The 13284-nt window shown below is 41.5% G+C and overlaps 1 protein-coding gene across 1 annotated transcript; it reads left to right on the forward strand.

Annotated features, from left to right (window-relative positions):
- The first annotated feature begins 6702 nt into the window (after window positions 1-6702).
- Window positions 6703-7722, forward strand: OR2C1 (olfactory receptor family 2 subfamily C member 1). The gene has a single exon (XM_072942552.1). The coding sequence runs from the start codon at window positions 6721-6723 to the stop codon at window positions 7600-7602; it is 882 nt and encodes a 293-aa protein (XP_072798653.1). The 5' UTR covers window positions 6703-6720; the 3' UTR covers window positions 7603-7722.
- The last annotated feature ends 5562 nt before the right edge of the window (window positions 7723-13284 follow it).

The following is a 13284-nucleotide window of genomic DNA, read 5'->3' on the forward strand; positions in this document are numbered from 1 at the left end:
CAAAGAAATAATATTGTTTAAATGTCCATACTGCCCAAAGCAATCTACAGATTTAATGTACTCTCTATCAAAATACCCAAGATATTTTTCATAGAAATAGAACAAATAATCCTAGAATTTATATGGAACCAAAAAAGACCCCATATTGCCAAAGCAACCTTGAGATAAAAGGACAAGACTGGAGGGCTCACACTCCCTGGGTTCAAACTGTACTACAAAGCTACAGTAATCAAAACAGCATGGTACTGGCACAAAAAGAGATGCATAGATCAATGGAATAAAACAGCCAAAAATAATCCCAAGCATTTATGATCAGTTAATCTATGACAAAGGAGGCAAGAATATACAATGGAGAAAAGTATCTTCAATAATTGGTGCTAGGAAAACTGGACAGCTATATGATAAAAAATGGAATTAGAACATTTTCTCACACCATATACAAAAAAGTGGATTAAAGACTTAAAAGTAAGGCCTGAAACCACGAAACTCCCAGAAGAGAACATAGGCAGAACGCTCTATGACATAAATTGTAGCAATATTTTTTTTGGATTTATCTCCTAAGGCAAGGGTAACAAAGGCAAAAGTAAACAAATGGGACCTAGTTTAAAAAAGCTTTTGGGACCTAGTTTTAAAAAACTATTGCACATCAAAGGAAATCATTGACAAAATGAAAAGACAAACTAAGGAATGGGGGAAATATTTACAAATTATATGACTGGTAAGTCACACAATATATATACAGTTCATGTATCTCAATTCAAAAAAAAAAACACCTATTGAAAAAGGAGCAGAAGACTTAAATAGACATTTTCCCAAAGTGGATATACACATAGCCAGCAGGCATATAAAAAGATGCTCAACACTGTTGCTCGTCAGAAAAACGCAAATCCAGACTACAGTGAAGTATCACCTCACACCTGGCAGAATGGCTAATATCAAAATGTATAAAAAACCAAATGTTGGCGAGGGTGTGGAGAAAGGGGAACACTTGCACACTGTTAGTAGGAATGTAAATTGGTGCAAACACTATGGAAAACAGTATAGGGAATCCTCAGAAAACTAAAAAGTAGAACTACCATATGATCCAGAAATTCCACTCCCAGATATATATCCTAAGGAGACAAAAACATTAATTTAAAAAAAATACACCCCAATGCTCATAACAACATTATTTAAAATAGCCAAGATATAGAAGCAACCCAAGTGCCCATCAACAAATGAATGGATAAAGAAGATGTGAGGTATACACACACACACACACACACACACACACACACACACACACACACACAATGGGATACTACTCAGCCATAAAATAGAAAGAAATTCTGCTATTTGAGCAACGTAGATAGACCTAGAGAGTATTATCCTGAGTGAAATAAATCAGACAGAGAAAGACAAATTATGTTATCACTTAGATGTGGAATCTAAAAAATAAAACAAATGAATGAATATATCAAAACAGAAGCAGACTCACAGGTATAGAGAAAACAGTAGTGGTTCCCAGTAGGGAGAAGGAAGGGGAAGGGGCAAGGGAGGGGTGGAGGTTCAGAGATATAAACTACTATGTATAAAGTAAACAAGCAATAAGCATATATTGTACACCACAGAAATATAGCCATTATTTTATAATTACTTGAAATGGAATATTACCTATAAAAATATTGAATCACTATGCTGTAGACCTGAAGCTAACATAATATTTTAAATCAACTGTACTTCAAAAAAAATACTTCCTCTGCATAGAATGGTCTGTTTATGCCTAGTGAAAAAACAAACAATTTAACACAAAGCAAGTCATTTTATTCTCACTTTATGCTTGGTTTATTCGTCTACCGAGTGGGGATAAGACCACCTGCCACAGAAAGCACTTTAAGAACTAAGCTATATTATGTGAAATACCATGAAAAGAATACAATTATATAACAAGTACTTGTTTAACGAATCAGTTATTCTTATTGCTATTTCAATTAGGAATCTGTGTTTGGGGACTGAGTTCAGGTAACAGAACCAGTCAGTTCTTCAGGGACAGCCTTTTTCCTGCATTCGGGCCAGGCAGGTGCTTTGTGCTAATTGCCTGCAGGGCACACCCCCACTCCTCCTCCTTGGACTCTGCAGAATTAGCCAGAGCGAGCCAGGTTTCCAGATGGCAGGGCCACACCAAGGTTAAAAGCCTGCAGTGCCAGCTGGTGGGTAAGGGGGCAGCTTCGCAGCGCAGCCTCTGTCCTAATTCCACACTCTCTCCTACTTGACCTGCCAGCGCCGGTGTCAGCATAACAGATTCAGGTGGAATCCTGAAGCCAAAGGTACATCTCCGTAGACAATCTGTAGACTTTATGAATGGAGAATCCAGGGTATAGGAAAGAAAGGCAAAGAGGGGAAAAAAATTGAGAAGGAAAGAGCAGTCTTGGGGATCAGAGAGCGAAGAGGGAGATTGTGAAATGCCCTGATTTTTTAGAGGCTCTGATTTTGGATTCTTCCTGCCTGGAAAAGGTTGGAGGTGACCTGGTATTAGGGCCCCAAAGCACATGTGTAACCTTCTCTACCACCTAAGAGAAGAGATAGGAAGGAAAAAATATTTAAACTGCACAAAGGAACTATAAAACTACAAATTAAGAACAAAAGTCATCTCTAGAACGGTCCAGGAGAGAAGCTGGAAAAGTCTTACCTGCCCCACCTGCAAAAAAAAAGTGTCTTTGGTGGACACATCCATGTCCTAGGAACAGAATCCTCCAGCAGAAAAGGGTCATTGAAGACTTAGGTACAGCCCAGTGCCCTTCGTCAGGCAAAGGTCTAAACACAAAATCTCTAATCCTTTTTCTCTTGCCAAGGAATTTACCCATATTTTATCATGCTGAAATCTCAAAATGTCTAATTGCAATTTCTCTTGCTTTTAATTTAAGCCTGTTTTTGCTTTCCCTAGATAAGAGGGCACCTGCTCTGCACCCAGGCATATTTAAAAGCTCATCATATAGTAAAGACATTACTGGAAGTAAAAATCCTCTCTTGAATTTCTTTTTCTTAAACAAGCTAACATCTTAGCCATTCTCCATAGAACCTATTTCCTCCTATTCTCCCTTCTGTAAAAGTCTGCATAATCTCCATGTTCTACTTAAAATGTCAGGCAATCAGGTAAGACCGTCCAGTAAGGAACTGCCTAGCAAGACAGCTTACTTCCTGGCCCTCGCCTTAGCAGTCCTCTGTCCGTTTTTCCCTTTGGAGACTCATTGCCATATGCCTTCAGCTTGCACAAAAATGGACCCTGGAGAGTTACTCCTGGAACACTATGCTCATCCAGCCTTTTCCAGTCTGAGTTTGTGGTGGTGAATTTTTATACATATTTGATGTACTGCCATGCATTTAGCCGCCTTTTAATTTTGCAAGGTCCTGTGCTCATTAGAACTGCCACCTGAGCTAGACTATAGTCCATGCGGCCACCACTCTTTTCCCAACAGTAGCATCAGAAGTCAATTTTAGGGAAGCTTGGTTGCATTCCCTGATGCGGACATGAAATGTAGAGTCCCCTCCAAGACAGTGTAGATTCCCTTCATTTCCCTTTTTAACTCTGTTTCTTCCATTTCAATTTGCTTTTTTAAACTCTGATGCCTCTTAGTAATAATTTCCAAAGGCTGACTATGAACTATGTTATGATTTTTATTTTGTGGGCACATCCATATTGGTCCTATATTTACTTCTTTTAAGATTCAAACTCCCCTACCTCTAATTCTTGAATTCTAAGATTTGGGATAGAATTCCTGTTCACTCATCAAATACCTTAAATTTTTCTGATTGGAGAGGTTTTGATTGTGTTGTATTCCATCTTAGACCTCATCCTTCAAGACAAAGTTTGTTCATTGTGTAGTTCTTGCCTGCTATACTGCCCCAGTGTTATCCTACCCGGAAAAACCGTATCTCCAGTTCTTTCCAAGTCCTCATGAAAAGATTAACTTAGAACATAAATCCAAGAAAGGCACAAACTTAGCTTCAGGAAAATCACTATCAGCCATATCCCCCAAAAAAGAAATATTTATAAATAAAACATATAAAAACTTCTCTGCCATAATCAGGAATTCAGGATTAGGTTTGTGTATTTATTTTTATTTTTTAATGATTCCCTTTCCCTTTATTGCTCAGGGTAATATTTTAGGTTTTTGTTTGTTTTATTTTGGTGGGGAGAGGTAATTAGGTTTATTTATTTATTTATTCTTAGAGGAGATAATGGGGATTGAACCCAGAACCTCATGGATGCTAAGCATGTACTCTACCACCTGAGCTACACCCTCCCCCTCCAGACTAATATTAAAGCAAGGCTTGAATTCTGAGAACTTATACCCACACATGGGGAGGGCTGACAGTTCAGGAGCAGTTTCTGTGATAGGAGAAAGCCAACTCTGAATTCCAGATTTGCTGTGGCTGTGCCACAGTGGCCAACGGAGAACTGTGAAATTTAAGGGAGGAATGGGCGGTAAACTGGGCACAGATGGGCACTTACAACATCCAGGATTCTCTTTAAGAAGCAGCAAGTCTTGACATCTTTTCTCAGTATCCTGCAAGTTCAAACCAAATTTACAGGCAGGCTGGGATGGGAACCATCTGTATATCACATGAGTGATTCCTAAAAATCTTTCTGTACCCAAGCAAACTCCATCATGGTGCTCCTAAATTGCATCATATATGGCTCATCCTCTGAGTTCAGTAGTCTCCTGTCTAGGCTCCTCTTAAAATGCAGACATTTAACATTCCAGGTTACAAGAGAACTAGGAACTAAGTAGAGAGGCCCCTTTCAGGAAGAAAAATAGCCTGAGTAGCAGTCAAGTTGCTGAATTCAAACTTGAAGTGACAGTCATGTTTGCTTGGGTTGTTGGCCAGACTCAAGCCAAGCATCTAGCTGGTGTGATATTTCCTCCTGAATTGTCTGAGTGGCTGGGGTCAACCGCTTCCTGCTGTAGGTATATCTTTCCTTTCTCCATGTTGCCTGGCTTATTCCTGGGCTAAAAACTACTTGGTATGCATAGAGTGGAGAATGAAGGAAATTTTAGCATCACTGAGCAGCCACAAGACCAGACAACTCATGGAAGAAGATGAGCCATGTCTGTCTGAGTTTCTTTCCCTTAGAGGGATACCAGAGGATAAACACTTCTGGTAGGAGGAGGTGGTGAGATGGGTATCAGGAACTTTGGAAGGGGGAAAGCCAAAGCTATCAGAGTGGTAACTTAGTTCCTCAGCTCCCTTAAGTCCTAAATGAAAGAATATGTAGTCACTTCTTAAGTTTTAGGCAGAGGTATGAAGGAGGGTGGGGAAATGCTCTGAAATCCTTATCATCCCAAATTCAATAGGGCCACATTGCTGACCTAACGAGATGGACCATTAAAAGAGATTTCCTGCCTGACCTCTGGGTGGAATCTAGCATCAGGTTTTCCAGTATTTTTGCTTCTTACTGATGAAGGGGACAGTTCTCAGGGTCTTTAACCATGAGGTGTAACCAGGTTGTCCCTGTCTGGAGCACCGGAACCAGATAAGCACAACTGCACGCTTCCCTTGAGTAGTGTCCCCATCAAGCCTGCTCTTTGTGTGTGGCGGCCAGGGTTCCTATGGGTCAGGTCATGGTCCAGAGAAAGAGGCAGAGCATTTATCCCCAGTCTTCAGTGTCCAGATGAGGACAGCTGACCCAAGACAATTTTTGTATTCTTCTCAGATCCTTTCATTTATTAGTCAAAGAAGGTGGAAGGGCTTTGGTTTATGGTCTTCAGAAAAGCCTAGGTCTTGCCCAGTGAAAGGAGATGGTAATTGGCCCATTATTAACAAGAGCTACCTTTTGTTCATGCGATGTTAAGAATTATTCCTTGGTTTAGAAGTGGGAATAGTGGTCACGTACCATGAAAATTGGGGGGAATCTCCTCTGAAATTTTCTATTTTCCTTTACTAATTATGGGTATCCTATAGCTGATTTAACTCCTTTGAGGTAGGTGATTTTACTCTTTTAGGTAAACCCTGTTTATGTCTTTCGCCTGTTTGGCCTACACTTACTTGGGCTTAAGTGAAGTCTTGTTTTTTTCTATATTCACCTCTTTTTAACTCGCATCTTTGTGTCTTCTATATTTGGTGAATAAGTCAATATTCATGCTTTCCATTCTCTTCATGATTTTATAGACTCATCATGTTCTCCCTCAAACTTCATATTTCTAGACCAGGAATTTTCACTTGGGTGGGGAGGATACTGAAGAGAAGAGAAGACATTTATCAGCTTCTGGGAAGCTTCCTCCTTCCCTGAGTATACCACAAGCTTGGCTGGGGAAATGTGTATTTTGAGACTTTCCACGTTTAATTCTAATAGTTGATTCCCACTACCCTGTTAGAACCACTGTGTTGAACTGAAGAACCCTAATCTCTTTGTCCTTTATAAGGTCCTTCCTTCATTTCTGTGATAGCTCAGATTTCATATTCAGAGGGAATAAAGTTTCCATTCATATTGGGACTGCCAGTGTTTGAGGATTGCAATGAAAGCTTGCAATCATAAAATTTAAATTGGTACTTAACTGTGAAGCCCAGAGACTACCAGACACACCCTGATGCAGATCAGCTTTATCCAGTAGCATCTTCACTTGCTTTACTCCTGGTTTTCCCTGGACAGATTTCCTCTAGTGACTGAAGGAAACCAGAGATGGAATGGGCCAACAGCAGATCCCTAGGGGACTTCTTTCTGCTGGGTGTGTCTGAGAGATGGATCAGCTGGAGATGATCTTTTTTGTCATCATCCTCTTCTCCTACTTGCTGACCCTAGTTGGGAACTCAACCATCATCCTGCTTTCCAGCCTGGATGTCCAGCTCCACACACCGATGTACTTCTTCCTCAGCAACCTCTCCTCCCTGGACCTTGCCTTTACTACTAGCTCCGTCCCCCAGATGCTAATCAACTTATGGGGATCAGACAAGACCATCAGCTATGGTGGCTGTGTGACCCAACTCTATGTTTTCCTCTGGCTAGGGGCTACTGAGTGCATCCTGCTGGTGGTGATGGCGTTTGACCGCTACGTCGCAGTGTGCCGGCCCCTGCACTATGCCACCATTGTGAACCCTCGGCTCTGCTGGCTGCTGGCTGCCATTGCCTGGCTCGGGGGCTTGGGCAACTCTGTGATCCTGTCAACATTCACCCTGCAGCTCCCTCTGTGTGGGCACCGGCGTGTGGACAACTTCCTGTGCGAGGTGCCTGCTATGATCAAACTGGCCTGTGGAGACACAAGTCTCAATGAAGCCGTGCTCAACGGTGTCTGCACCTTCTTCATGGCCATCCCACTAAGCATCATCCTGATCTCCTACTGCTACATAGCTCAGGCAGTGCTGAAGATCCGCTCGGCCGAGGGACGGAAAAAGGCCTTTAACACGTGCCTCTCCCATCTGGTGGTGGTGCTGCTCTTCTATGGCTCAGCCGTCTATGGGTATCTGCTTCCAGCTAAGTCCAGCAACCAGGACCAGGGGAAATTCATTTCCCTCTTCTACTCCGTGGTCACACCCACGGTGAACCCTCTCATCTACACGCTGAGGAACAAGGAGGTGAAGGGGGCACTGAGGAGGCTGCTGGGGAGGGGAAGGGAAATCAGCTGAAAGAAGGGGAAACTCCGTCATTTACCACGTCTGCACCTCTGCACACTGTTTCCCATTCTCTCTCTGGACAGGTGAACACGCGGAATACTAACCCTAGTCCAAGCATGTTCTTGACAATCCTAAGCTGTTGGTATATGGTTAGTATTCTTTCTCTTTTTTTAATTGAAGTGTAGTTGATTTACTTTGGGGAAAATAGGAAGAAAATAAGCATTTCTCAAACACTTTGGGGTTCTGCAAAGTCTCCCTATAGAAAGTATGGGACACTTTGAATCTAACTTGCTATTAGGGGAATGGTAAGATATAAGGAATTAGACAGAGGAGAAAAAGCATGAGACATGAGTGCATCATGGGGAAAATGCGCATGTGTTCGTGTTCCATTCTCAATGCTGTGCATGATGCAGAGTCAAAGAATGAGAAAAAAGCAATTATATGTGAAGGAAACTCCTTGTTATTAAGAGCTTTGAGGTTCTATTTCTAGGGTTTCAGAAGAAAAAAATATGTTTAATGTCTTATTCAGTTGGAAATTCAAAAAATGAAAAAAAAAGTACTAAGAATTGTAGAAGGTTCACCAATCTTAGTAAAACAGAATTGGGCAGCATTTGAATATGCTAGTCTGGTTAGTGGATTTAAGCAAGTATAAGAGCTCGTCTCACAGAGCGCTTCACGGAGTCTCTCTAGATCCTCCCCTGCCTGCCCTATAACCTAGCAAAGTGTGCATGAATATCTGAATCAAATGACTGAATTTTGAACCTGACAGTGAAGAGTGTCAATCCTTTTTTCTGTTTTCACAGCCTTCAGGCTCAATTCCATGTGTATGTTTAGGATATGTTGGAATAAAGGAGATGGTAGAAAATAGGAATTGAAAAGTGACTTTGGGTGAATGAGTTCATGTTCATGTGGGCACTAAGTTACAGAGTAATTTGGAAGCTCCATTACTTACTGAGTGAAAAGGTCCACGTTATTTGACTATATTGGTGATTTCACTACATCAGCTTTACAGTGCCAAGATGATGATCTAAACTCTTCACATGAATCAACTCACTTAATCCTCATAGCAACATATACCATCCTCATTTTCAGATGTGGACACTGGAGCACAAGAAGGAACTTGCTCATAGCACAGTGGTAGGTCTGGAATCAAACTCACATATTCTTTTTAAATTTTTTTTAATTTGGGGGGAGGTAATTAGAGTTGTTTGTTTGTTTGTTTGTTTGTGTAGTTGGTTGTTTTTTAATGGAGGTACGGGAGATTGAACCCGGGACCTCATGCATGCTAAATATGCACTCTACCACTGAGTTATATCGTTCCCCTCCTCCAACTCAAGTATTCTTGACTCAAAAGTTTGTGCCTTTTCCAAAACATTTTTTCTTTTTGAAATAATCACAAACTTACAGAAAAGTTGGAAGCACAATATAAATGATCCTGCTTCCCCCGAATTATTTCAGAGTAACTTGATGACATGATATTCTATCTTCTCCAAATGTCTTAAGGGCTATCTCTAACAAATAAGAATATTCTCAATGAGTTGTATGTATGTTCATGTATACCTGAAAAATTGTGCTCTACACCAAAATTTGATACAACATTGTAAAATAATTATAAATCAATAAAAAATGTTTAAAAAAAGAATATTCTCTATAGGACCACAAAATAGACATCAAAATGGCTAAATGAACGTTAATACATTATCTTATTTAATTCTTAGACCCCATTTAGCTTTTGCCAATTGTCCCAATAAAGTCTTTCATAACAAGAGGATTCTGTTCAGAATCACACAATGCATGTAGTTGTCTCTTTAATCTCTGTCAGTATGAAATGATTTCTCAGTCTTTTCTTGACCGTGACACTTCAAAATATCATTAGGCAGTGATTTTGTGGAACATCTCTCATTTTGGGTTTCATGTTTCCTCATAATTAGATTCAGGTTATCTTTGGCAGGAATTCCACAAATATGATGTTGCATTCTTCTCATTGTATGCTATCAGATGGTGCTGTGGACAGAACTGTATCCCCCACCCACAGATTTGTACACTGAAGCCCCAGTCCCCAATGTAATTGTATTTGGATGTAGGGCCTTTAGGAGGTGGTTAGGGTTAAGTGGTATCAGAAGGGTGCACCCGGACACTGATGGGATTGTTGACCTTACAAGAGGATGAAGAGAGTGAGATCTTTCTCTCTCCACACACGCTCTGAGGAAGGGCCATCTGTGGACAAAGCAGCCTTCTACAGGCCAGGAATGGGCCCTCACCAGAATCTGAATCCTGCCAAAATCTTAATCTTGGGTCCAGTCTCCATAAGTGTGAGAAAGTTAATTCCTATTGTGCAAATCATGCAGTCAATGGTATTTAGTTATGGCAGCCTGAACAGACTAAGACAGGTGGTGTAAATGTCCATTTCTCCTGTTATTAGTGGTATTACTTGTGTCACTAAATGAAGGTGGTGTCTGCCAGGCTTTTCTATTATTTCCTACTTTGTAATTAATAAATATTTTATAGGGAAATACTTTGAAATTACTTAAATATCCTGTTATTAATTATTTATTCACATCTTACAGAATCAATGCTTTCTATTTTATTCTATGTTTTATTACTTGTTAATATCATTATATTGCTCTTCTCTGTTTAATCACTGGGAGTCCATTCAAACTGGTTTGTTTTTGACTTGTCCCCATATTCTTCGAGCATTTCCTGGCTTTCTGCTTTCTCAAGATGTCCCATGCTTATGTCTTATTAACCCTGAGTCTGCCCAGCCATTTCTTCAGGAAGCTGTGGTTACTTTCAATGTAAAATGGTATTTAGAATTTAATTTCTGTGCACAAAGTGACCTTATTACTACTGGGGTGAACTGCTCCCAGATTCTGTCTCTCTGGACAGATGCAGGATAGAGATAGATAGATGATAGGTAGGGAGAGAGAGAGAGACACAGGCACAGACACATATATCCCTCTTCCTTTATTTATATCTATATATCTATCTAGAAATGGAAAAGTCTAACAATACCAATTTTGAGTGTGTGCACGTAAAATACGTATTTCAGGCATTCCACAACACACACACAAAACAGTTTTAACAGTTATTTTTGTCCATGAGTTATATTCTATTAGGAATGCAATCAATACACATTTTTTTAGAAACAGTTTTGCTACCATCTGGAAACAACCAGTTAGAATGAAGACTATTTGCAAAAATAACAGAAGTACATATATGGAAATTAATTTCAGAAATATGCAGGAACTATGTAAATAAAATGATTACACTTTACTTAGAAAATAAATTGTCATAATTGTAGATATATATACAGTCATAGAAATAAATATATATATACACACATATTCAATTGATACTTGTGCTGAGCACACTTAAGCTGCATCCCTAAGATATTATAACACTGACTTCTTTTCTTGAGAAGAAAACATGAGACAAGAAATCAGAAGACATTAAGTTAAAAGGAGATGCTCAGATCCCATAAGCATGATGTTAGGCAAAAGCAAAAGGAGAGAGGATCACTGGGGGCACCCCTGTAAAAGTCATGGCCAATAGACAGACGGGACAGAATCTCTGATATTTGGCTCTTACTTTTTTTTTTTTTCCTGTGACATTGTCCTATTATTCTTAGGCACCAGTGAAGACTTATATGAACCTTGTTTTTAAAAAATAGGTTGGGGGGTATAGCTCAGTGATAGACTGCTTGCTTAGCATGCCCAAGGTCCTGGGTTCAATTCCTGGTACCTCCGTTAAATAAATAAACCTAATTACTTCCCCCCTAAGAAAAAATATTTTTTAATTTTTTTAAAAAAGAAAGAATAAAGGAAAAGTATTGTGCCCAAGCTTTGTTTGTAGGTAAGAAAGCGTGGAAGCTGTTGGAGAAACAGTTAACAAAGGGACAAAGGTGACAATGGGAAACAGAGTGCAGTACAAAGAACAAGATGATGAGTGACAATCAGGAAAGTGAAAATATTCCTCATGGAATCTCAGAAATACTTGAGGCCTGAATTTCTAAGGAGAAAACCTAATTAGTTGATCATGTAAGCAAATTTCACTAGAAATCAGGGAAATTCAAATTAAAGCCACAATGAAATACTCTTTTATTCCCCCTGATTGGCAGAAATGTAAAAGTCTGACAATACCAAGTGTTGTCAATGGTATGGAGAAACAGGTTATGACGCCATAAGAGTCCGTCTCTTCATTGGGGCAGACTGCTGTCCATTGGCGGAGGGCGGAACCAGGTGGGGGGTCATTGTTCTTCAGGGCACCGCCTGCGTGCCCGCGGCGCTCTTTTCCGGCTTGGCTCTTGCGCATGCGTCAGGCCTCGTGGCGGTCCCGGCTTGCCCCGCGGCAGCTTCCGGCCTGGCGCGCTGGAAACGACTGCTGGGCGCGACTGCTGGGTGGGCGAGTTGCGCGTCTGAGACCGCCTTTGCTCTGCGGGCGGGTCTGGGCGCTGCGGTTCTGGCCTCTACCCTGAAACTCTCGCCTTGTGTCTTGCGTCCTGGAACGGAAAGACTCGCAGTGGCCTTGAGCCGGGACCTCCACCCTCTTGGGAGGCGTGGGGCCGAGGTAGCCTGGTGTGTCGGCCCCGTTGCCCTTCAGGGCTCCAGTCCGCTCACTTTCCTAGTGAAGACGGCTTTTATGGGCTCCAAGCCTTTTTTCCTTGTGGCTTTTGCTAATAAAACACTCGTTCCTTGAGGTCCTTCCGGGTCCTTATGGGCCCTTGTGCTGGACGGTGGGGACCCGAAGACAACTCCTTACTTCCAGAGAGCTCCCAAACTAGTGGAGTAGACAGACCCGGGGAAGTAAATTCTGGTTGGAGGTGGAGGAAGAGAAGGCGTCCTGAGAGAGAGTTACAGAAAGGGCCGAGGAGTTCAAAGTTTTAGGAAGCTTCCAGAAGGTAGTGATAGTAATGTTAGTGTGATGGTGATGGTGGTGGTAACCAGTCCTTACCCTCTGGGCCTCATGTCTTTTTTGATGAAGTCCACACCTTGGAAACATAAATTTTACCTTATTTTAATTTCTAGGCTCGGGTGCCCTTGCTCCCTGAGGGTTGGGAGGAATAGAGCTTGGCAGCCCCTCGTGTTCAGTTTCTATGGAAAGAATGAATCAGGCCTTGGGAGAAGTTTAGTGGCAAAGGCATTAAGGCTGGCGAGCACAAAGCCTGTTCCAGGACGTGGGACCAGTTCACCTGTGCTGGATTGTAGAATGTGTGTTGGGTAGTGGGCATTGAGGCTGGAGGAGTAGGTTAGGTCATGAATGCTAGGGAGAGCCTTTAAAGTTAGGAAATCTTGGCTTATTTCAGTGGCAGTAGGAAGTCTTGAAGGCTTTTGAGCAGGGTAGTTTATACAGTTGGATTAGAATCCAGATCTGCTCTACAGGAAGACCAGGTGGAGAGATGGGAGACTCTTGTACCATCCTGGCCTAATGATATGTACGTAGACCAGAGGTTCTCAACAGGGGTGGTTTTGACCCCTTCAGAGATAATTTGACAATTTCTGGAGTCAATTTTGTTGTCAAGGCTGGCAGGTGCTCCTGACATCTAGTGGGTAGAGGCCGGGAGTGAGGCTAAATATCCTACAACGCACAGGACACCTGCCCACCCACAGACAACAAGGACCTGTCCAGCCCAAAATGTCAGTAGTGCTGAAGTTCCTGGAGCTATAGGAGTGGAAATGAAGGAGAGACAGATCCTAG

Source organism: Vicugna pacos, chromosome 18 (genome assembly GCF_048564905.1).
Source record: "Vicugna pacos chromosome 18, VicPac4, whole genome shotgun sequence".
In the NCBI taxonomy this organism is placed as follows: Eukaryota; Metazoa; Chordata; class Mammalia; order Artiodactyla; family Camelidae; genus Vicugna; species Vicugna pacos.

Bases quoted from the DNA above. Each gene is read 5' to 3' on its own strand.
- OR2C1 (XM_072942552.1), top strand. From the start codon at position 6,721: ATGGATCAGCTGGAGATGATCTTTTTTGTCATCATCCTCTTCTCCTAC.